This window comes from Aquarana catesbeiana, linkage group LG02 (assembly GCF_042186555.1).
Source record: "Aquarana catesbeiana isolate 2022-GZ linkage group LG02, ASM4218655v1, whole genome shotgun sequence".
Lineage (NCBI taxonomy): Eukaryota > Metazoa > Chordata > Amphibia > Anura > Ranidae > Aquarana > Aquarana catesbeiana.
Window position 1 is genome coordinate 321,485,013 of NC_133325.1, and position 26,142 is coordinate 321,511,154.

Below are 26,142 nucleotides of genomic sequence, written 5' to 3' on the forward strand. Positions count from 1 at the left end.
TACATGTGCTTTCTTGAGCAGGGGGAGCTTGCAGGCGCTGCAGAATTTCAGTCCTTCATGGCATAGTGTGCTACCAATTGTTTTCTTGGTGGTTATGGTCCCATCTGCCTTGAGATCATTGACAAGATTTTCCCATGTAGTTCTGAGCTGATTCCTCACTGTTCTCATGATCATTAAAACTCCACAAGTTAAGATCTTGCATGGAGCCCCAGACTGACGGAGATTGACAGTTATTTTGTGTTTAATTCCATTTGCGAATAATTGCACCAACTGTTGTCAACCTCTCACCGAGCGGCTTGGTGATGATCTTGAAGCCCATTCCAGCCTTGTGTAGGTCTACAGTCTTGTCCCTGACGTGCTTGGACAGCTCTTTGGTCTTGGCCATGGTGGGGAGATTGGAATCTGATTGCTTCTGTGGACAGGTGTCTTTTATACAGGTAACAAGCTGAGATTAAGAGCACTCTCTTAAGAGCCCATTCACACAGGGGCAACACGACTTCCAGCGCGACTTTGGGAGGCAACTTGGACACGACTTGAGTATGAATCACAGCACGACTTGGAGCAACTTACAACACAACTTGAAGTCGCCTCCAGGACAGGGAACTTTACAACTGGCCAATCAGAGCTTATCAGCTGTGTGTGAGAAGGAGGGGGCTGGCTGTTTAGTGGAGGAAATTACTTTCTGTTTCCTTTCTGCTTCCTGTAAAGTTGCCTCAGTATGAACAGTGATCAGACTTGGAGGCAACTTCCATTGAAATCAATGGGTACAAGTTGCCTTCAAGTCGGATTGAAGTAGTACAGGAACCTTTTCTGAAGTCGGAGCGACTGCAGTAGTGTGCATTAAGACAGATCCATTCATTTACATTGATTTTTTCATGTAGCGCGACTTGAGGCGACTAGGGGCGACTTGGGGCAACTTGAAGTCGGATCCAAAGTTGCCCCTGTGTGAATGGGCTCTTAGGAGAATGCTCCTAATATCAGTTCATTAGCTGTATAGAAGACACATGGGAGCCAGAAATCTTACTGATTGTTAGGGGATTAAATACTTATTTCACTCATTAAAATGCAAATCAATGTAACTTTTTTGAAATGCATTTTTCTGGATATTTTTTTTGTTCTGTCTCACTGTTAAAATAAACCTGCCATTAAAACTATAGACTGATCATTTCTTTGTCAGTGGGCAAACGTACAAAATCAGCAGGGGATCAAATACATTTTTCCCTCACTGTAGATAAACCAGGAAAGATTGGAATTATGTGCTTGCAGAGTGTAAGCAAGTATCAAGATGGCACAGTAAACCTCTGTGACATTATACAGCAGAAAATTATGTATAAGGGCTCTTTGTAAAGTATTACAAGTAATTCATTCACCTCTGTGACATCCCTGTGACTTATTTAATTTATCTTCAGCTCTTTACCTTGCTTGTGCAGTCTAGTACTGTGTGAGGTCTGACATTTTGAGATGGCGATGGACTATCCCTTAGGGAGATACTACCAAATCCATTGATTGTAATACAAAGCAAAATGCTAGGACCCTTTTACCAACTAGTATTAGGAGGGCTGAAGTATCTCTAGGCAAGATAAAGGACTACGTGTGCAGTAATATATCCCAATTTTTACAGTTCAGGACAACACAGGCTGAGTATTTCTCGACCCTTGGTTATAGACTTATACCTTCAGGTGATTGGACGCTGGCAGGTCAGCTCTTCATGGTCTTCTGATGCCACAAAAGAAGCAGTTCATCCGAATCAGTGCAACCTCAGAAAAAAAAAAAAACCTTGAGAGCCTATCCCAACTCCACTCCATAGGGATGGCCTGTTATTTTGCTTCAGGCACTTAAATCTACATTGGCGCCCACCTTGGCACTTTGTGCTCCCAAACACATTCCCCTTCTCAGATCCTGAAATGCCTGAACTAGAAGAGGCAGACCTAGAAAGAAATGATGAGGACCTGTGAAGTGTGCTAGAGAAGGTTGCAAAAGTTCTCGCCCCCAGACTCCTGAAGCTTCACACAATATGCTTGCAAATGTGGATATGCTCACTTCTGCTGTTTGCAAAAGCCTTGGCATTGCTGAACTCTATCCAGTGGAAAAGGAGTTCAATAATAAGTGGCCTGTTCTGGTAGTTGATCCTGCCATCTCAGTCATGAAAACTATTGTCTGTTAAATCCTATGTAACTGTTCACACTGCAAGTGTGCTGCGATTTGAAAAGCCCTGCATGGTGCATCTTTGGTGCAGTTTTTCAAAAGCACACCGAAAGGTACCTTCCATTGTAATTCAACGGGAAGGCACATCAGTGTGAAATAGCCCTTAAAGTGGTTGCAAAGCCACTATATTATGATGATACTATCCCCTCTGTTAAATAAAGACATGTGCCCCACTGCATGTGTTTTATTGAAAAGATGTCAATTTCTACCTGATTTCAGAGCGCCTCCTGGCGCTCATGTGATTCCTCGCCACTCTCCTCTGCTGTGCTGACAGCTCCAACGGGTGGGGTTGAGAACCCCGGCTGTTATCAGCCAGGAGGAGAGTGGCCAGCCATGAGGGCTGGGAGGCGCTCTGAAATGAGGTAGAAATCGGCATCTTTTTAATAAAACACATGCATTGGGGCACATGTCCTTATTTAACAGAGGGGATTGTATCATCAAAATATAGCTTTATTAGCAGCAGGAGAGGAGGGGGCAGGCACTGTCAGGAGTTTACAGGCAGGGAGGGGGGGGGGAGAGGAGGACAGAGGAGAGCTGCGGATGATGGAGGCACGTAAACTGACCATGGTGTCAGGGCTCAGCAGCCATGATCAACCATGGTCAGTTTACAGGGGGAGGGCAGAACCAGACAGGATTAGCCAGGTATTTCAGGTGATACAAAGGGCCATAATACATAGCACAAGCACTGTGCTGTATAACATGCTTTAAGGGAACAGAATCCATTATTTTTTTTTTTTTTTTTTTTTTTTTTTTTTTTAGGTTAACAAATACTTTAAGCTGCACAAAAGCAAATCGGTGTGAGAGGGCCCTAAGGGAGTTTTTGAATCTCTTGCTGTGGCAGTAGAACCCTCCGACCTGGGACTTTAATAGATTTGTCAAGTGCCTCACCAAAAAGACATACTTCTTCAAAAGGCATGCATAGAAGGCATCTTGCAGGCAACTTTAGCAATCCAGGCTTTGAGTCACAAGATTCACATGTGCATGTGAACAGAGATTGGAACCATCCTTTAGGGACTTTCTTTCCAGCAATCTCTGTGGTCCACATTCCAGGAGTGGACAACTAGAATGTGGATTACCTAAGCTGCCACTGCCTGGATCAAGAGGAATGGGCCATTCACCCTGACCTCTTCCACTTGATATGTCAGAAATGGGGGATCTCGGATGTGGCTATCCTAGCCTCCAGATTCAACATCAAGTTTACCTATTTGTGACCAGGACCAAGGATTCTCTAGCACCGGCACCAGATGTCTTTATAATCCATTTAGGCTAATCTATCCAGTGTGTGTTCTAACTCATCTACTTAAAAAAAAATTAAGTAGAAATCTACATAAAATTTAGCAAGAGTAGAAATGATTGTCATTGCACCAAACTGGCCCAGGAGAAACTGGTACACAGATGTACTCAGACCATTAGGAGGCAACCTACGGCCTTTCCCAAACAAGTCAGACCTGATGTCTCAGGGCCCTTTATTACATCCTGCTTCTGATTCACTAGCTTTAAAAGCATGGCTGTTAAAGCCCAGGACTTAAAAGTATGGCCAAATCTTTTTTTGAACATACTTCTCTTGTGGGTTACAGGAGTGAGTACATTTACGTTTGTTCTCAGTTGGCTATTGCCAACGAGGCAGAGCTGCTCCAGGGTCTGGAAGGATCTGGACAGTATTGTTGGGATCCATCCAGATGTCTGAAAGCTGGCCCCATCTCTCAACGCGCTTCTTAGCCCTCATGCACACAGGCTGTTAAAAAAACGTTATGAAAACGCCAGTATTTTAGCAGTGACTTTTTTCAGCTTTTTTCAGCGTTTTTGTAATAGCGTTTTTGAGCGTTTTTCCGCGTTAGCGTTTTTGAGCGTTTTTTTTTTTTTTTTTTCAAATTTTTTTTTTTTTTTTTTTTTTTTTTCAATGGATCAAAAACGCTAAAAAACGTTGGTGAATTACGTTTTTCAGCGTTTTTCAGCGTTAGAGCATTTTTACAGCTGAAAAACGTCTCTCGGAACCCACTGGTCCTGGGTTTTTTTTACAGCTTAAAAACGCCTATGCCACTTGCAGCTCAAAAACGCCTAGGTGGGCATGAAGCCATAGACTAACATAGACAGGCCTTTTTAAGCTGCAAAAAAAGCTCAAAAAAGCAGCTGTAAAAACGTCCATGTGCATGAGGACTTAGAGTCAGAGCCAGCTGCATTGCCCTTTCCCTAGCCCCTCGCTCCAGAGAACACCACCCTTTGAACCCATAAGATCTATTTCCCTAAATTATCTCACCTGCAAAGTGGCCTTTTTGATTGGTGCTGCTAGCCTTCAATGCAAAGTATTTAGCACTGAGATTTGTGCGCTATTCTACACCTACCTCTCACTAACCCTTAAACTGCCTATACACTGGTACATTTTCAAAACACTTGTATGAAAACTCTTGTCAGAGAACAGAGAATTAATAAATGTTGTGCAAAAGTACAGTGTGCTTGAAAATTTTGTTTTAATATGAATATATTTTCCCAAACTAAAGGACATTCATGCAAAATAATTTGTTCTAGGAAAAAATTTCCATCCTGCTCCTTTCATATTTTCTCCTCACCACTGTTGAAAACAAATGTTGATTTGACCTCACTAACAATAACAAAATCAAACTTTCAAAAAAAAAAAAAAATTCAACCAAAAAGTTTACTAGTGTTTGTCAAGCTTTACTGTAACACTTGCAGAGCATGTCCAATTTATTTACACAACATATACCATCACAAAAAGAGTTATTTTGTATACCAATGTGTTCTGCAGTACAGGTGCTAAATGAACCTAAGCAAACAGGTTCTCCTTTATTCTAGGCAGCTTCCACTTATCGTCATCAAGTCTTGTCCTCAGAAATATTTGCAGTGTGATCTGTGCAGGTTATGACTCTCCTACTGACTTCAAACTTTCAGTCACTGCTGTTTATGTGATGATCTATTGTTATTGAATTCCCTCCACTTATTATTTTGTGATTCTTTTCCTCAAACTAGGGAGTCGATATTGAGGCAGAGAATTGTGCAGTATGTATAGAAAACTACAAACCCAAAGATGTTGTGCGCATTCTTCCATGCAAGTATGTATTGTTCGTTATGATTTAAGTGTTATGATCTGAGCTTTTTCTTTTTAATTTTTTTTTAAATTCTTTATTTACAAAGGACATTGGTTGGTTGACAGTCATATTTTCAGTATCAAAGCAGCTCAGAGGCAGCTGAGGGATACAATCAGAGATCAACTTGTACAACTATTACAGAGTCAGGAGGTTGATGACCCCTGATATTAGTTTCATACCATTATGCAAGAAAGGTCAATGCCAGAAAAGCTTACTATCATGTATGCATCCGATGCTGCAGCTGTCCCCCACTAGCTCTACACTGAGAACTAAGCGATCAAAGACCACTGATCACCCAGTTCTCAGGTCCTCTTTAAACAGAGAGTCTGGGACTTTCAGTCGCTGTTCTGCCCCTCCAGCGCTTGCTGGAGCGCTGAGTTATGTAGGGGTTGAGCCAGCTGCTGGTAAGGTATCTGGGTGGAACATGACGTTATTGTCTGGATCCCTGCAGAGCATGGATCGGCTCTGTGACGTCAACCGACAGCAAACTTTAGCCTGGTGTCAGCTGAATATGGGTCACAGGAGTGCAGAACTAAGTGCACTCCTGTGATCCAAAGGAGAAGTATGACCAAAAGAGCTTTGGCCATATTTCTCCTTTTTAAACAGCAATTGAGAGGTATGAGCATAAGTCAGATCTGTATCGCATTCCTCAAGAAAACAGGTTTTATACTGTGTTTTACACATATTTTGGATGTTTTGAAGCATCTAAACATGCTAGAGCAAGATTGGTTGTCTGGTTTCTTCTATGGGCCCAATCTGTATTAACAGTAAAGTTTTTGTAATTCCTAAGATCAGATATGTCTCAACAGAGTCATAAGGGCCTATGGGAGATATAAATTGTGCAGTCTAATACGAATGTAGTTTTAGGAGATGTTCTTGAACAGGGACTGTTCTAATCTAATGCATGTTAACCTAAGAAAAAAAAATATTTTTATTTTGTTTACTGACAATTTTAATAATTCAGAAGAGATATGAAAATGATTGTATATATTCTATATGTGGTAATGGGAAATTACCATACATGGGTGGATGTAGTTAAATTCGTATTGGGTTTGACTTTATCATAGTTGATAAGGTAAAATAGGAGGATATCTATATTTCCAGACCATTGCAAGTTTCAACGTGTTAAGATTCTATTGAAAGGATATAAATGTATGTGTGAGATGGAGATTTATATATAATATGTATGTGTATGATGAGTTGGCTGGAGGGATGACCAAGGTGCCAGTGTGGACTGAAAATATTGGTATGGCGACTGTGTTGCATCCATATGAATCTGGAGAATGGGGCCTTCTTCAACCTGAGCCTAAGGCCAAAGATGAATGACCATATTATGTCTGATACCTTTTGTTCCTTCTTTTCTCAGGCATATTTTCCACCGGTTATGTATAGACCCATGGCTACTTGAGCACAGAACATGTCCAATGTGTAAATTGGATGTTATTAAAGCGCTTGGATATTGGGTGAGTCAGAAACGCATTAGATCAGTATGTCTAATAATGGCAAACCCTTTTTTCCCTTTGATGCCTAATGTACAAGCATGCAGTACTGTGCACCCTACCGTGAATGCAGAGTGCTGCTGTCATGTTTTTAGTAAGGTGCCACAATATTGCCATGACTGTGGATTAGTGATTGATGATTATCCAGTAGGCAAAGTAATATTGTAAGTTTTGAAAATTGCACCCATGTGCGTGTAAATGTGAGTGCCGGCTCTTGTGCACACATAGCCACGCACAACTTTTTCTGAAATGCATTACACTGCATTTGTGGCTCCTGGGTATCATAACAGGCGGATAACATACGGTTGTATGCAAGACCCCTAAGGGCTCGTTCACACCAGAACGCGGTGTGGGATACCCGTATTCCATGCGTGTTACCCGCTCTGCGTTCAAAACACACTGGGTAAGAGATCTGCGGGTGTCGGCGTTTTCCTAACAACGCCCCAAACGTGTTTTACTGCACTGGATCGCATAGTAGCACTGTACCAATGCGATCCGGTGCATGCGCTACTTTTGGTGCGATCTATTGCAATTTCAGCCTACTTAAATGAATGAGGCGAAAATCACACAGCACAGGAACGTGTTCTGTTTGATTCAGGTGTGAACAGGCCCTAAATGTCCTGTGGGAATACATTTTGTTATTGGTATAATGTTTACCTTAAATTAACTTTTTGGGATATACTGTATAAATTGACAACAGAGCAGCTGTTTGTTTGAAGAGGAGGTGCATTTCACAGCAGAACAGATATAATGCCTTGATGGGAATTAACATTAAGGGCGGCTTCACACTTCCCCACTGTGCTTTTGTGTGGGTTAGCAGTGCTTTCCCATAGACTTCTATGTGGTCCTGTAGTTTTGGTGTGGTTTTAGAAAGCGCAGCAAAGCTCCTGCATCCTTCATCTTTGGTGCGCTATCTGAAACTGCACCATAACAGGACCTCTATGCCCAAACATAGTGGGACTGGATCAGGGCAGTTTGAAGCTGCCCTAACAGTTACATGTGCTGTCAAATTTCCACATTTGCTCAATTCATACTTCTTTTATGGAAGAACATTTGTGTAAAATGAGAAGTTTGAGGTTCCAGAAAAACAAATATTCATACTCCCCTCCATGCTACAGTATCAGTGTGGTGCAGCAGCTGTCCCCTGCCAAGCGATCCGTTCTTGGTCAGCTCTGAGCAGAGCCCAGTGACTATTGGTCACCGCTCTACATTCTTCCCCTTCAGCGTTTACTGGAGCGGGTGGCTGGAGAGGAGGGTAGGCACCTCTGTCTTCGGCTTTCAGCCGGGTGGATCCAGATTTTTTTCCAGATTCTGGAGTGGTTCTGTGATATCAGTTGACAGCAGGCTTTAGCCTGCTGTCAGATGACTGGTTCACAGGAGTGCAAAAGTAAGTGCACTCCTGTGACTCGTGAGAAGTATGGCCATATTTCTCTTTTTAGCAAGATCAAAATCCAACTAAATGAGTAGAAAAATGAGTAGAAAAAGCTTTCCCTGTCCAATATTAATGCACTTACAAGTTTAAAATAATTATTCATTTTGCTCTGTACACACAGGCAGACACACGCACGCACATGCAGACGTGCACAGACTCACGCAGACGCACACACAACCCAAATTCCAAAAAGGGTGGGACGCTGTAAAATCTACAAAAAAACAGAATGCAGTGATTGGCAAATCTCATAAACCCATATTTTCATAATAGAAAATAGAAAACATATCAAATGCTTAAACTGAAAAGATGTTCCATTTTAGGAAAAAAGTAATTTCGAAAGTGATGGCAGCCACACGTCTTAAAGTTGGGACAGGCCATGTTTGCCACGGTGTGGCATCCTCTTTTCTTTTACCAAGGAGACAAGTTGCTGGAGTTTTGGAAGGGTAATGTCTCATTCTTGCCTGATATAGTTATCTAACTGCTCAGCAATCCTGGGTCGTGCTTGTGGTATGTTTCGTTTCAAGATGCGCTAAATATTTTGAATTGGTGAAAGGTCTGGACAGCAGGCAGGACAGTTATGCTCTTGGACACTTCTACTATGAAGCCATGCAGTTATTATAGATTCAGTATGCAATTTAGCATTGTCTTGCTGAATTATCCATGGCCTTCCCTGAAAAAGACATCAACTGGATGGTAGCATATGCGGCTCTAAAACCTGGATAGATCTTTCAGCATTGATGGTGCCTTTCCAGATGTTCAAGCTGAGATGCAGGCTGAGCGCTGATAAGCCGAAAGGTCTCTCTAGTCCAGAGGACGCAACGCCTATGGTTGGTTGCCAAAAAGAATGTCAAATTTTGATCCATCTGCCAAGAATAGTTTTACACTTTGCAACAGACTATTTTAAATGAGCGTTGACCTAGAGAAGACAGTGGCATTTCTGGATCCTGTTTAGATATGGCTACTTCTTTGCATGATAATTTTAACTTGCATGTAAATAATAAAGATAAGTCTGCAGTTTTTACAAAGTAGCTGAATTCCTGGAGTTAAAGCGAAGTGCTTCCCACATTTTTCACTCCTCACCATGCAGCACTAATGTGCACCCTTAACCACTTCAGCCCTGGAAGATTTGGCTGCTCAACGACTAGGCCATTTTTTGCGATATGGCACTGCGCCGCTTTAACTGACGGTCGTGCGACACTCTACCCAAACAAAATTGTCGTCCTTTTTTTCCCACAAATAGATATTGCGGCGGACAGATCAAACACTTTTGACAAATTTTTGCAGTGACAATTATACGGCGATCAGTGCTAATAAAAAGCACTGATTACTGTATAAATGTCACTGGCAGGGAAGGGGTTGACGCTAGGGGGCGATCAAGGGGTTCCCTAACTGTGGGGGGGGGGGGGGGACTGACTAGGAGGAGAGAGAGAGATTGGTGTTCATACTTAGTATGAACACAGGATCAGTCTCCTCTCCCTTGATAGAACTGGGATCTGTGTGTTTACACACACACATCCTGGTTCTCGCGATGTCATGAGCGATCACAGGTGCCCAACGGTCATCGCGCCCGCCGGGCACTCGCATCAGGTCTGGCGGCAAGCCGTAGGCACGGATGCACCCCCCCCCTGCCCACCTGCTAGTGGTCAAAAGGCGAACCGATGTAAGGTCGTTTTGCCCAGGGGAGCCAACCTGCCGCAGTACGACTGTGGCGGCTGGTCAGAAAGGGGTTAAAAAGAATTGGCAATTTTTTTTTTCCTGTTCACTCACCTTATTGGTCAGCTTGGCATGGCACTGCTCCCGTAATATTTAACGTTTGCGTCTATGAAAATTCTTGAGCAGCTTGGCATGGCAAGCTGACCAAGATTGCACCGCACTGCACATGCACGAGATCGGCAGGTGCATGCTGGGTAGCCAGCATGCATGGAATCCAGGAAGGAGGACACTGGCTTCAGATACCCACACTGGTGATGGCCACACTGTGCAGGATCTTCCCAAAGTAAGAAAATGATGCTGCACAAATGGAAAACTGGGCATAGTTTACAGCATACCTTTGTTACATTGCACGAGGCATGAGTATTGTAAGGGTATTTTTATCTTAAAAGTCATATTTTGGCTGGAACTCCGCTTTAAGCTTTAACCACCTCATTACTAGGCTGTAGCTGAAAGGTGGCTACATCGCGGCTCTCTAGTTCTGGGAGAGCGTCCATGGGCAGCCTCATCATAGCACATCAGTGAAAAAAAATTACTTATTTGCTAGATTTTATAACAGAAACCTAAGAAAAACATATTTTTTTTCAAAATTGTCAATCTTTTTTCGTTTGGTTAGAAAAAAATAAAATACCCAGTGGTGATTAAATACCCCCAAAAGAAAACTCCATATGTCTCATAAAAATGTCATTTGGGTACAGTGTTGCATGACCACGCAATTGTCATTCAAAGTGTGAGAGCACTGAAAGCTGAAAATTGGCCTTTGCGGGAAGGAGGTGAAAGTGCTAGGTATTGAAGTTGTTAAAGTGATTGTAAGGGTTTTTTTTTTTTTTTTAAATAAAAGAACAAACATATCATACATCCACTGTGCAGCTCGTTTTACACAAAGTGGCCCGAACCTCGTCTTCTGTGTTCCCCCGGCGGCTCACAGTACCTCCCCACATCAGATAACCCCCTAGGAGAAGCGCTCTCCTAGGGGGGTTACCTTGCGGGCGCGCTTCCGAGTCCAGCATTTGCGTCCATAGACACGAATGCTGGACTTGGCCCCACCCCCCCCCGGCGCTCGCGTCATTGGATTTGATTGACAGCAGCGGGAGCCAATGGCTGCGCTGCTATCAATCTATCCAATCGAGAGCCGGGACTCCGTGGAGAGATGGAGGATGGACAGCACGTCTCCGTCGAAAGAAATACAGGGCTCAGGTAAGTAAAACGGGGGGGCGGGGGTGTGAGGGCCCGTCACTGCCAGGTGTTTTTTTCACCTTGATGCATAGGATGCATTAAAGTAGATGTAAACCAGATTTTTTTTTTTTTTTTTTATGTCATAATATAGAGTATAAGATTTCCTATCGTTTGAGCCCAGTCTTGCCACAAAGAGTTAATCCATCTCTGAGCAATCCTGGTGAGATAAATCTTGACAAACAGAGAAAAACTTTGTCAAATCCTCCCCCTTGCTGTGAGTGACAGGAGATTTAAATATCTTGTGCATTAGCCTAAGACATGCATTATTTTTTAATTCCCACCCCCACTCCTTTCTTCTGCTGCTCTGCCAGGATTGGCTGTTCCACACAGCATAATTTGGCATGCTGAAGTCATGTGGTTACTTTCCTGTCTTTTCACTGGATGTTAGAGATCATAGCAGAAGTTCAGTGTAAGAAATACACAGGAGAAATGCATATTGATTGATTTGATATGTTTTCTATTGTGAAAAAATATGGGTTTATGAGTATGTCTGAGACCATATATTCACTGGTTGTCGTCTAGCTATGTACACCTTACGCAGCTGCACTTCTTACACCATAAAGAAAAGACAAAATAGCCAATGGCCTTGCAAAGACTGTAGGGCTTAGCCTGTGACTCCTGTGAGTCAAGGAAGTGAGGACAGCCGTGCTGCAAGCCAGAACAGCACAGGAACGGTGACTCAGTCAGGTAAGCGTGTGGCGGGGGGGGGGGGGAGGGGGGGCGATATTAGAGTGTTTTTTACCTTACCGCAGGGAATGCACTAAGGTAAAAAACTGTTTGAGTTTAGAACCACTTTAGGGTCACTATACACAGTAAAATCTCAAACAACAATATATGAAAACTATTTAATCGGAGGATCTACCCCCCCCGTAGCCTGAAATACAAAAAAAATTTTGAGCAGCGCCTCACTTAGCATCGGTACTCGTCTTCTCTGTTTTACTGATCTTCCTTCATCCACTTTTATTGGCACATTTTCAAATAGAAGAAAGGAATGAAGAATATTGAGGCTTAGTCAGCATCTTTGTGCCTAAATAGTAAAAACCTTTAATGAAGATCTGTCATTATAATGTTTTTATTACAGCCCTGTCCCCCTTGGGACAAAATGCAAGTAGTACTTTGTCTCATGTTGCTAAGTGCTTCCTAACCCTAGTTAAGAGGTCTGACCTGCCCCCCTCCCCTCCTGCCGCAGCTGATCCGACAACAGCTTTGATGGAGGCTGCTTTTATAAGTGCTGCTTCTTTTGACTGTGAGCACTTTCCACAAACAAGCCACGGCAAGAGGAATGCAGGGGGGTGGGGTCAGCTTCTGCATCCCACTGCTTGTCATGGGAAATTGCTCACAGCTAAGACAAGCTGCACTTATGAATTGGCCAACTTCCTCAAAGCTGTTCTCGGCTCAGCCATGGCGGGAGGGGAAGGGGGCAAGTTGGATTTTTAAACTAGGGTTAGGCAGCCCGTACGCTGATAATTTAACAAGCAGGTTGAAGTTGAATGGGGGGAAAAAAAAAAGATTCCATTCACATATTCAATATGGATGGGGAAATCCTTCAGAAGGGATGTGCTGGAACTGGAGAGAGTCCAAAGAAGGACAACCAAATAAGGGGCCTGGACGACCTCAATTACGAGGATCGACTACAAGCACTAAATTTATTCTCGCTTGAGAAGAGACACTTCAGAAGGGACATGATAGCGATTTACAAATACCTCAATGGGGATCCCAGCATAGGAAATAAACGATTCAGTCTCAGGGAGTGCAAGAAGACACAGGGTCACAATGAGATTGGAGGAGAAGTGGTTTAACCTTAAACTGCACAAAGGGATTTTCACTGTCAGGGCAATAAGGCTGTGGAACTCTCTTCCACAATTGGTGGTGGCAGCAGGGAGTATGGATATTTTTAAAAGATTCTTGGATGTGCATCTTAATGAATACAACATACAGGGCAGGGATATTGGAAATAATTATAAACTCGGACACACGTACACCTACACAGGTTGAACTGGATGGACTATTGTCTTTATTCAACCTTACCAATTATGTAACAGCAGAGAACCTTCTCTGCTGTCATAATACATTGATCAGTGTTGCCGGCTATAGCTGTGACACTGATCCTTCAGAGAAAAACCAGCAGGCTGGTTGTACACAAGTCGATCAATAGATTGACATGTGTCCAACTAGCCTGCCCCTACATGGATCAAAATTTGTCCGGTCCCTGCTGAACTGGCCAAATTTCGTTACATTTATGGCTGATTTTAGGAAGCCCTTGGCAGCACTGAAAAAATATTATATATAACATATAATTACAGCGCTCACAATAACATCACAAGTGAATCAAAATAATAAGTGAAAAGAAACCTCAAATGTGAAAAAAGTCCATGTATATTGTGCATAGGTGTTCCAATTAATAAAGTGCCGTTGTGCTCCAAACTTCTGGGTGCACCACACACCCCTCCTGTGTCCCCACTCACTAGAAGAAATGGACTCCTAGGGGTCATTCAAGCTAAAATGCTGGCCATATGTGGCAATTCACAGAAGAGTCCGAGGTTCTTCCCCAGATTCTCCAACGTATTTTGAATCACTTGTGAGGTTATTGTGAGTGCTGTAATTATACATTATATATAATAATTTTTCTTTCATTCAAGTGAAAAGCACTTTGTGTACAGCAGCTGCAATCACTATTATATATTTTTTAATTAATTTTAATTAATATTGTTTATTTCCAGTGCGAGTGTGTGTATGTATGTATACAGTGGGGACGGAAAGTATTCAGACCCCCTTAAATTTTTCACTCTTTGTTATATTGCAGCCATTTGCTAAAATCATTTAAAGCAGGTTTCCACCCAAATTTTGAACAATATCTGTATGTATTCTCTTCCTTGCCTAGATGCTGACATGCCGTTTAAAAAAATTTAAATCGCCGTAATTACCATTTATTTTTCTATTCTTCTTTGCACTTCCTGGTTCTCCTCCCGTGGGAGTAGGCGTGTTTCTAGCCTCTCCCAGAGTCCTGGGAGCTAGTCTCAGGCTTCCCAGGATGCCACTGAGCATGTGCGGGAACGAGCGGTGAATGCTGGGAGCACAGCATTCACCACATCCAGGAAATAAATGCTTGTGGGCTTCAAATGCCCACAATGAAGATGGAAACCACCTGCAGTGAATAATATAAGTTATTCTTTCCGACGAAATCTGACACAGGCGGACATATTACACACAATATGTGAGTATGTAATGCTGAGAAGAAAAATTTGTGAATGAACTAAAAAAAAAAAAAAAACGATAGATAGGTGGACCCCCGCTTTAAGTTCATTTTTTTCCTCATTAATGTACACAAAGCACCCCATATTGACAGAAAAACACAGAATTGTTGACATTTTTGCAGATTTATTAAAAAAGAAAAACTGAAATATCACATGGTCCTAAGTATTCAGACCCTTTGCTCAGTATTTAGTAGAAGCACCCTTTTGATCTAATACAGCCATGAGTCTTTTTGGGAAAGATGCAACAAGTTTTTCACACCTGGATTTGGGGATCCTCTGCCATTCCTCCTTGCAGATCCTCTCCAGTTCTGTCAGGTTGGATGGTAAACGTTGGTGGACAGCCATTTTTAGGTCCCTCCAGAGATGCTCAATTGGGTTTAAGTCAGGACTCTGGCTGGACCATTCAAGAACAGTCACAGAGTTGTTGTGAAGCCACTCCTTCGTTATTTTAGCTGTGTGCTTAGGGTCATTGTCTTGTTGGAAGGTAAACCTTTGGCCCAGTCTGAGGTGCTGAGCACTCTGGAGAAGGGTTTCGTCCAGGATATCCCTGTACTTGGCCGCATTCATCTTTCCCTCAATTGCACCCAGTCGTCCTGTCCCTGCAGCTGAAAAACACCCCTACAGCATGATGCTGCCACCACCATGCTTCACTGTTGAGACTGTATTTGACAGGTGATGAGCAGTGCCTGGTTTTCTCCACACATACAGCTTAGAATTAAGGCCAAAAAGTTCTATCTTGGTCTCATCAGACCAGCAAATCTTATTTCTCACCATCTTGGAGTCCTTCAGGTGTTTTTTTAGCAAACTCCATGCCGGCTTTCATGTGTCTTCCACTGAGGAAAGGCTTCCGTCAGGCCACTCCGCCATAAAGCCCAAACTGGTGGAGGGCTGCAGTGATGGTTGACTTTCTACAACTTTCTCCCATCTCCCGACTGCATCTCTGGAGCTCAGCCACAGTGATCTTTGGGTTCCTCTTTACCTCTCCCACCAAGGCTCTTCTCCCCCAATAGCTCAGTTTGGCCGGACGGCCAGCTCTAGGAAGGGTTCTGGTCGTCCCAAACGTCTTCTATTTAAGGATTATGGAGGCCACTGTTCTCTTAGGAACCTTAAGTGCAGCAGAAATTTTTTTGTAACCTTGGCCAGATCTGTGCCTTGCCACAATTCTGTCTCTGAGCTCTTCAGGCAGTTCCTTTGACCTCATGATTCTCATTTGGTCTGGCGTGCACTGTGAGCTGTAAGGTCTTATAGAGACAGGTGTGTGGCTTTTCTAATCAAGTCCAATCAGTATAATCAAAAAAAGATGGGGGGGTTGGGAGAGGGTAGTCTCGGGGTTGACGGGGAATTCGGCGGCAGGGGTGATTTGTCGGGCAAATGGCTGGTGTTGTACTACATTGTAATATATATAATGAAATTGTTCAACTCGCCATAATGCAGAATCAGTGGGGACCCTGAGCTTGTCAATAGCCACCTGATGCATTGTGCCACTTGCCACCATTGCCTGCTGCCAGATGCAGCGTGTCACTTCCCACCAGATGCAGCTTTTCACTTGCCACCGTAGCCTGCTGCCAGATGCAGTGTGCCACTTTCCACCCATAGCCTGCCGCCAGATGCAGTGTGCCACTTTCCACCCATAGCCTGCTACCAGATGCAGTGTGCCACTTTCCACCTATAGCCTGCCACCAGATGCAGTGTGCCACTTTCCACCCATAGCCTGCCACCAGATGAAGTGTGCCACTTTCCACCCATAGCCTGCCACCAGATGAAGTGTGCCACTTTCCACTTGTAGCCTGCCACCAGATGCAGTGGTGCCACTTGTCACCTATAGCCTGCCACCAGTTCGACACACCGGAGCCCCGGGAAAGTGAACGCCCTTCCCGCCGCTGGCTGTTGATGTGACTCTTCCTATGCTGGGGGGGGGGGGGGGTGTCACATTTTGCGGGGGACAAGTCCCAGCATGAACCCCTAATATTGAAGGATGTGATGCCCCCCCCCCCCCCCCCCAAATTGAAGGACTACAGGTCCCAGCATGGACCCCTGAGAATTAAGGGTGTGACCCCATAGATTTCACATGCTAATGCTGGGACCTGTAGTTCTTTACTGATTGGGGGGGGGGGCATCACAGCTTCAGTTCTGAGGGGTTCATGCTGGGACCTGTAGTCCTTCACTTTTGGGGGGGTCACATCCCAGCATGAACCCTGCCCTGATATCTAAGGATGTGTCCTCCTTCCATCCCTCTGAGGGTGTAATCTCATCTGTCAGTGTCCTCTCCTCTTCTGCAGACCCCTTATCTGTCTACCATCCTCTTATCAGTGCTAGCTCCAGGCTGACACACACTTGGAGCTCCTGTGAAGTGCTGACAGTTCAGCACAGAAAGCTGGCTGCTGGGGGAGCTGACTGAAGGATTTAACCCCAATCTGTCCATGGTGAGTGCTTTGGATTCACTTGCCTTTATACAAAACTCATCTCACCTTTGTGCACTTCTGCATGCTGCTGGCTGAACAATGCAGGGAGGAGGTGGGTGGAGCTAATCAGTAGGCGCGGAGGAGGAAGTTAAATCTTCCCTGCTGTGAATGCTGGGGGTCTGTCTCTCCTCCTCATGATGTCACTGGTTGCTAGATGCGATACGGAGTGGCAGTTAGAAACCATTTGGGCACTGAGCCAGCGGCTCATGGAAAAGGAGTCTCACAAGCCAGGGGTCCACCACAGGCTGTCAGTGAGTGACAGCAGTGATGTGAGGGATATTTTAGAGGGCATCGGATCGGACCAGGGGGCAATTCCTGGACGCAGTATTGTCCCTGAATGAGGGTGCCCTGGACTCGGGACAGAGCTGCCAATTGCGGGAATGTCCCGCCGAGGTACAGTTGGGAGGTATGGTGTAACAAATGATAGATTTTTAAAATGCCACAAAAGCAAATTTTCCTGATGTATCAATTTGCATGATGGATATTCACCAGAGAAGCAGGCCTTGAGTTCACGAAACATAAATCTGCAGCAAAGCAAATTTTGCCTTTCCTCATTCATTTAGCTGTACAATTTGGCATCTGATGGTTCTTCTCCATGTGTTTTCCAGAAAATGGAACACATGGTCTGTGGTATAATAGAGCTTGTGAAGATAAAAAAAAATTAGGTCTGCCTTCATTAAATCCCTGGTTTGTTTGCTTCCAGGTAAAATCAACTACCATCTGTGCTGATGAATTAAGTGAAATAGCTGTGGTTCAGAAAGTTGTTTGAAGTGAGATTTCATGAAGGGATTAAACAAGGCAATTCTTGCTCAGGGAACCCTTCTAGACTCTGAAGAGCATCTGTTCATTGTTCATCGGGGCCTTTGTATTCCTTCGCCTCCAGCAATGGCAGGCACACAGCAGTTCATTAGAACTTCAGCACACCTTTCCTCTTACTGTGATCACAAGGTCACAATCTTACAACTTGTTACATGGAAACCACAATAAACAGTACCTAGTCTTCATAAATATCTTGGATGGATTTAATTTTTTTTTTTATGTTTTTTGTTAAAAATAATTTCTAGCCACACTGGTCGTATCATGCATTTATGCATTCAAGTCAATTTTTACCTAACTGGTTCTTGCACAGATAATTACTATATAGTTCCTGCTGTCCCTTTGCACTGGCTATTTTGATGGTCAAATTTTATGTCCTAGAATTCATACCAGGAATCGATGCTTTTCCTGTATTTGCTCTTTCTTTTTTGTTTGTTCTTTTTTTTGTTTTTTTAAATTCTGTTAAATATATATTAGAAAGTGTTTTGTTATATCTAAGGGCCCAGAAAAAACCTTTTCATCCTTCCAGAAGTTTTGTGAGCTTATAATTTTCTGTGCTCTCTTCCTCTACTGACTGTTATCTGTTAGCATTGGTCCCAATTTTTTTCTGTGGATTAACAGAAGAACCCCCTCCTTATGTTATAAGGAGGTGTTCTCTAGTCCTAACCCCTTTGTAACCGAGGGTAAAACAAACCTTAAAGTGGCTCTAAACCCACAAGGTTTTTACTTTAATGCATTCTGTGCATTAAGGTAAAAAAAACCTTCTGTGCTACAGAAGTCTCCCAGCTCCCCCCCTTATTCTTATCTGAGCCCGATCCAGCGGCATGCAGAAGAGCAGGAGCTCTCGCTGCTGTTTCCCTCCTTATTGGGAAAATTTATAGCAGCTGGAACCATTGATTCCCGCTCCTGTCAATCAACTCCATTGACGGGGGGCAGGGGTGAGTCCTTCTGTGTCAGTGGATGCAGCAGCGGGGCTCGGGAATGAGCAAGCATGGGCGCCCCCAGGGAAAGTGGCTTTCCCTGGGGGCACTCACTGAGAAGGAGGGGCCTGGAGCGCTGGTGGAGGACCCCAGGTAAGATGGATCAGGCTGCTCTGTGCAAAACCATTGCACAGAGCAGTTAAGTATAACATGTTTGTTAGTTGTTTTGTTTTAAACTAAAATAAGGTTTAATATCACATTACTGCCCAGACCCAATTTTACAACTTTGACATTTTAGTAAAACTATACATATGATTGCAACTACTTTGTGTAAACAGGTGGTAAAAAAACAAAAAACACCTTGTGTTTTTTTTTTTCCCAAGACAAATTGGGCTTTCATTTGGTGGTAAAGAGTAATGGATATCTCCTGATTTTTTTTTTTTTTTTTTTATCAAAGAACTGGCCCAAAATATAAAAAAAAATATATATATTTTTAATTTAGCTGTATATTTCTTGCTACTACCATAAACTACTACTACCAAAGAACAACCCAAAATACCCTGACGATCATAGCGATACCACATGAAGCGCTGCCTAAATTGATGGCACTATACAAGTACTTGTAATACCACAAAACTATAGTGCACATTTTGCTTCTTCTTCTTCTTCTTTTTCCTTGTGTTTAAAAAAAAAAAAAAAACAACTTTTGTATGTTTACATCTTTCTTCTCTGCAAGGAGCGAAAGATGCAATGTATCTCTATTTAGAAGAGAAAGCAAACACATGGGCAGGCTGCACAGTGATCACTGTGATAGCCAATCAGAGTCCCGGGTCCCAATTGTTGGTACGAGACTCGGGGTTCCCTGTGCTGTGTGTGCTGTGAGCACGTTCCCAACACACATATGCGGCACCCAGGTTTAAAGCCCCCCTCCTGGATGCCACATATATATGTTACTGTGTTGTTATGGGGTTAGCACACTTCTGTTCTAGGATGACAACCCTGCTCTTCCGAAAATACAGTACCATGGCAGTTTTCAGTGTGTGTTACTGGTAGGATAACCTATTGACAGTTAAAGGAACAGTGCTGAAAAAAAATATTGCAGCCATCCCATGTAAGGACTGGTAAGAAGCAATATATTACATTTTTGTTTTTGGTTTTAGATACTTAAAGGAATTGGGATAGGAAACCTGACAAAGGTAGACCATATTTGTTTAAAGCTTAGAGTGCTAAAAATACATCTCTGAGAGGAGAACCACCCTGGCTGATACTATAGTTATCTACATGTTGTTAAGATTAGATTTTATTTATTTCTTGAGGTCTACACCAGTGCATATGTATGAAGCTCTTGTGTGTTTGGGGTAATTTATTGTATCTGGAGAAAACAGAATCTGTAGCCGCTGTGCATGGCAACCAATCTGCTTCTGTCTTCAACTTGTTCAGTCAGTTTTTATCGTTAATTTTCAAAACTTAACTGGTTGCTGTGCCTCATCTATTCCAGATGCTGGATGCCCCAGTTTTGATAAATTTCCTTCCTTGTGTTTCGAATGATATGGATGGCTGATATTACAAATTACAGGCTTCTCACAGCAGGGGAGGAGAAATCTTGAATAGTTCAAATTGTCACCAAACTGTATTGGTTGTTAGAAGTGATTGTAAACCTCAGACATGAAATATGAACAATGCATACCCCTCTATAGTGTGTACTTGTCTCAAATAAGAGCACTAAGTGTCATTTCTGTCTGCTGCTTCATTCCTCTGCTATCAGTATGAGTCATTTCTGACACCAAGAGAAAAATGGTGATCTCCAGCAAATTGAAAGCCTTAGCGCTGTACATGTGTGAATTTCAGGGGGGTGTCCCTTCCCACAAATCAGCTCTCTGAGCTCTATAGAGTGTCCTTTTAGCTCCCCGCCCCCTGTTTTCTGACAGCTCAGACAAGCTTTAAAAATTCCACAGTTTGAACAGATGTAGAGAGGAGAAGGCTGCAGATAAACCGGTACAATTTATGTAGGAGGATTTGTTCCCTCTCTGTATCACCTGAGACCAGTCGCTTTACTGGGTACATGTAAGGGTTTACAACCACTTTAACTGCAACATGGAACTTCAAGAGTTTGGCTTCTTCAGGATGATAAATATTTATTTTATTTTCTGTTTGTGCTTGAAGAGCAGTGTTAATTTTCATAATGTTCAGAACTGCCTATGGGAAGCAGTACCAGATTTATCTATGTGCAACTCAGGTGAGAGATGAGTGATTACATCTTCTTTTACAGCATGGGTGCTTAACCAAGTCCCACGAGGCATTACAAGCTGCTACGGTTACAAGCATGACTTTCAAGGGCAGAGGCATGATGGGAGTTGTAATTCTGCAACAGCTGGAGGGCCACAGGTTGAGCACCCATGCTTTACAGCATAACTCCAGCCAAAATGTTTTTACTTTGTTTTGGATAGAGCCAAGAAGTTTTAAAATCTCAGTCAAATCTGTATTGCTGTCCATGTAATTTAACTATGCTGCAGCTCTGTTTTCTACTTCTGTGCGCAGAGATACTGGTGTGACATAAGACTATGCAATCAGTATGTAAGCCTTAAATCTGAGCTTGATATTTCTATAGCAGCCTTAATAAATCTCTAAAAAACATTACAGGTGGAGCCTGAAGAACCTCTGGAAATCCCTGTCCCTGAATCCATTGCTGGCAGCAGCCTCTCAGTGGGGACTTTAAGTTTTGCCCAAGAGGAGAACCGAAGTGAAATAAACAACCTGCCTACTTCTTCGACAGGTGACACTCTACAGCAGTGTAGTAGTGCCAAGGAGGATGCAGAGGAGACTACGGCATTGCTTGGTGAGTGCTTGGCTCCTGGCAACCCAGTGTTGTGGTTTTTTTTTTTTTTTTTTTTCAATCCAACTAACATTTTCTAGTAGGCTTAAATCGTCATCCTATGCAATAATCACTACTAAATACTTGTCAAACTGTCATCATTCATACTTTACTGATCAATGCAACGATCATTTAATAGCTATTACATGGGCAAGAAGTGTTACAGACATCAGCTGTATTCACAACACAGCAATTAACACAGTACTTAACATGGCCATCTAGCAATGGTAAATGAAGGATCAGCAATCATGTGACCACTGTGATTTGGCAGTCACACTGGTCACATGATTGGAGCTGGTCCTGCTGACTATCAATCGTTAGTCTGGACTCAGTGCTGTCTGTGACAGTTCAGTATGAACTGTCAGCACAGAATAATCGGCTGCCCAGCAATGCCTAGTTGCAGCATGTAGGCTTTTAAAGCCCACTCTTTTGCTACTGCACATATGTGTTTTGCAGGCGGCAACAGGTTAAGTGGGGTTGTAAACCTTCTTTTATTTTATATTCTTAAAAAAACAAACATGCCTATACTTACCTGTACAGGTAAGATCCTCTTCTTCTGGTGTTCCTTGCCGGTGGTCCAGGCCTGTCCTCTTCATCGGTTGCCCCCACAGAAAGCTGCTTCCCATGGTGGGACCCATGTGGGCTCGCTCCCGAGTCCCGCTGATGCGTCCCTGGACACAGACAGCGGGACTCGGCCCCCATGTGACTGGATTTGATTTACCGCAGCAGGAGCCGATGGCTTCCACTGCTATCAATCTGTCCAATGAGGAAAGACAGCGGCTGGTGCGGATTGGGTTCAGGTAAGAAAAAAAGGGGGGTCTGGGGGGGATGATGTTGACTACTCTCAAACAATACACTATAGCTGGCCATACACTGATCTGAATTTGGCTGATTCAGCAGGGAGTGGCTGAATTTCGATCAGTGTGTGGCTTTCCCCACTTAACAGCAAATTTCTTGATCAGCTGGTGCTAAGCAAATTCTGACAGTGGGTGCAGCTGTTAGAATACAATGTCCCAGCGGTGGTATTCCTCCATCTACCTTGCTTAGTGTGGATGGCCACCTTAACCTAACCCAAGTTAGGATTCACCAGTAGATGGATGTTTTCAATGTTGTATGAACTGAAAAAAAATGAAACAAAACTGTATGGAAATATTTCCTTCTGTACACATTGTTTACATTTTTTGTGGCTGCTCGGTTTTAGGTGGTAATCACTTGCTTGGGTGTGAAAAATCTCAATATATGTTTTGTGCATAACTGGTGTTTTTTTGTTTTTTTTTAAGGATTTGTAGAGGTTTTTTCAGTTCAATTTGACAGCATGTGGTGACTGACAACCAACTAACTGAGCAAAGACAACCCCCCACTTTTTTTTTTGCCTTCCCTTATTAAATCCATCTGCTTATAATTTATTCAGTTCCCTGACAGAGCAGCTTTTGAAGACTGAGTTAAATTGTGAAATTTTGATCCTTGCTCCCTTATGAAACAACTTTCAGCATGTTGTAAAAAATTTAGAATTGACCATATGTCCCCTGCTAGGAACACTTTGAAAACCTCCAGTGGATTTATAGAACAGTGGTTTGACAAAGAGCTCACTATAAACGTTACCTCCTAGAGGGAAAATTGGTGGATGGCTATGAATGTGTTGCAATAGTTCAAACTATCCATGTTCTGTTAAAATAAAATGTGTTAGGGCCAAGTCATTATGAAATTACAATCAATGGTTCACATCCCACAAAGGCTGCCTAGCAGTCTTAAAGCCCAACTCCAAGGATTAGGCAAAATCAACCCTTGCAGTGCCCCCAACCCACCTTCCATCCTCCCCAATCCTCCTTCCATCCTCCCCTATGCTTTATCCCTGTGGAACCAGCCTGACAGATTTCCCTGCTTAATCAGAGCCACCTGCTGTAGCCATTAGTGCTGATCACTCTATTCTGACAGTGAGGAAGTCTCCCCATGTCAGATTACAATAGCTGTGTACCTCCAATGTGTGGATGAGGGAAAAAAGTCAGCAGGAGGCAGAGAAATGATGGTACAGTGAAGAGCTGTGCAGGAGGGGTGTTTGTCAAGAGGCAGAGGGAGAGCAGTACACTGATTTTCAGTGAAGAGCTGTGCAGGGGGATGTGTCAGCAGAAGTGTGACCACTGGATTACAGTCAGACTGTGCTCCCAAGTAGGAAGCAAAGAAGCTAACTGACCACGTGGACGGATGTGCTTCCATACCTGGTGTGGTCAAATTAAAATAGAAAAGCGGAGGGACTGGCAGGATCACCCGGCATTTCACACAAAGGAAGCAATTCAAAGAGAACAGGAAACTTTGTACTACAAGTACATTTTAACATAGACATGTATCAGAAATCTGAAATGTTTAGATAGCATTAGGCCTCTTTCACACGGGGCAGATCAGTCATGATCCGCCCCGTGAACATCCGCTTGCTCAGCGGGGATAGCTCCGCCGATCCCCGCTGAGCAGGAAGATGACAGGTCCATCGCTGCACACTGTGCAGCGACGGACCTGTCAGAGCGCCGCTCTCCCCTATGGGGGGATCGGATGATGACGGTCCGTAGTGTCCGTCGTCATCCGATCCGATCCGAAAACGGAGGAAAAAGTAGGTTTTTCCTCCGTTACACTTTTCGGATCGGAGCGGGTCGGATGTCAGCGGACATGTCACCGCTGACATCCGACGCTCCATAGGGATGACTGTATGTCCGTTTTTCATCCGAAAACGGATGGATGAAAAACGGACATACGGATCATCCGTGTGAAAGAGGCCTTAAGGATTGGTAACCTGCAATATTACATTTTTGTTTCTGAGTTTAATACCGCTTTAATTTTTTTTAAGTTTTTATATTTGCTTAAAACTATTTATAAGGATATTTTGATCTTGCCATACTTTGGCCTGATGTTATGATATGTTAATTGCCCTGCATGGTTGGTTGCCATGGGTAGCGTAGCATACAGTTTTCTGTGTTGTGTATGTATTTTCACATGCAACAGTTAAGCGATGGCATGTAATTGAAGCCAAGTTTCTTGAGTGTATTTTCCAGGAAAACATGCCGAGAATATTTACACTTAAAGTGGTTGTAAACCCTTACAGACCACTTTTTGCTACAGGTAAGCCTATAATAAGGCTTACCTGTAGCTACCCAGGATATCTCCTAAACCTGCATGGTTTAGGAGATATCCCTGTATTTGCATGTGCTGACGTCATTGGCACATGCGCACTGAAGCAATGGCATGTACGTACCATTTGCTTCAGTGAGTGTGCCGTTACCGGCTGCTCCTGCGCACATGGGCGGGAGTGACCTTATCGCGGCTCCAGCTAATCACAGTGCCGGAGCAGCGATACCCGGAAGTAACCCCCAGGAGTGATGTCTCTGGCCGGTGCTGTGTACGGGCACCGCAGCGAGTATTACATAATGAGCTAGTATGCTATGGCTTGCAGGTGTTAGGTTTTTTTTTTTTCAACCACTTTAAGGCCTCATGCAGAATGCTTGCCTTGCATGCATTCGTCTCTGGGAGAATAAGGCCCTAAGCGCTAGTGCTGGTCAGTGTCCTGTCCAACCCGGTCAGCTTCTCATAGTTTTTCAGGCTGCCAGCAGCAGGCTGGATGGTGCCCCTGTGACATCAACCTGCACCTTAACATCGGACCGTCATGTGGACCTAAAATGTACAATCATGTCCAAAAGTTCTGAGAATGACACACATATTAATTTTTACAAATTCTGCCGCCTCAGTTTTTATAATGGTAATTTGCATATACTCCAGAATGTTATGAAGAGTCAGATGAATTCCAGAGTCCTTCTTTGCCATGAAAATTAACTTCGCCCCATAAAAAAAACATTTCTACTGCATTTGTGAAGAAGGCTTCAGGGCACACAAAATCCAGTAATCGCCACAAACGTTTCCTATGGTTGATTCAGCTGCGGGATCGGGGCACCACCAGTGCAGAGCTTGCTCTGGAATGGCCGCAGGCAGGTGTGAGTGCATCTGCATACATAGTGAGGCAAAGACTTTTGGAGGATGACCCGGTGTCAAGAAGGGCAGCAAAGAAGTCACTTCTCTAGGAAAAACATCAGGGACAGACTGATATTCTGCAAAAGATACAGGAATTGGACTGCTGAGGACTGGGGTAAAGTAATTTTCTCTCAGTCTCCTTTTCGATTGTTTTGGGCATCCGGAAGAAACCTTGTCTGGAGAAGAAAAGGTGAGCTTTACCATCAGTCCTTTGTCATGCCAACAGTAAAGCATCCTGAGACCATTCATGTGTGAGGTTGCTTCAAAGCCAAGGGAGTGGGCTCACTCACAATTTTTCCTGAGAGCACAGCCATGAATAAAGAATGGTACAAAAACATCCTCCGAGAGCAACTTCTCCCAACCATCCAAGAACGGTTTGGTGAAGAACAATGTCTTTTCCAGCATGACGGAGCACCTTGTCATAAAACAAAAGTGATAACCTAAGTGGCTTGGGAAACAAAACATCGAATCTTTGGGTCCATGGGCAGGAAACTCCCCAGACCTTCATCCCATTGAGAACTTGTGGTCAATCCTCAAGCGACGGGTGAACAAAAAAAACCCCACAAATTCTGATAAACTCCAATCATTGATTGTGCAAGAATGGGCTGCCATCAGTCAGAA

The 26,142-nt window shown here is 43.5% G+C and overlaps 1 protein-coding gene across 1 annotated transcript in view; it reads left to right on the forward strand.

Annotated features, from left to right (window-relative positions):
• The window catches only part of RNF149 (ring finger protein 149), an 82,900-nt gene that overhangs the window by 52,817 nt on the left and 3,941 nt on the right, over window positions 1–26,142 (forward strand). Inside the window, exons 4-6 of the mRNA XM_073614776.1 lie at window positions 5,191–5,273; window positions 6,676–6,772; window positions 21,279–21,474. Of these exons, the coding sequence (XP_073470877.1) occupies window positions 5,191–5,273; window positions 6,676–6,772; window positions 21,279–21,474 (376 nt within the window). The remainder of the gene's footprint in view (window positions 1–5,190; window positions 5,274–6,675; window positions 6,773–21,278; window positions 21,475–26,142) is intronic.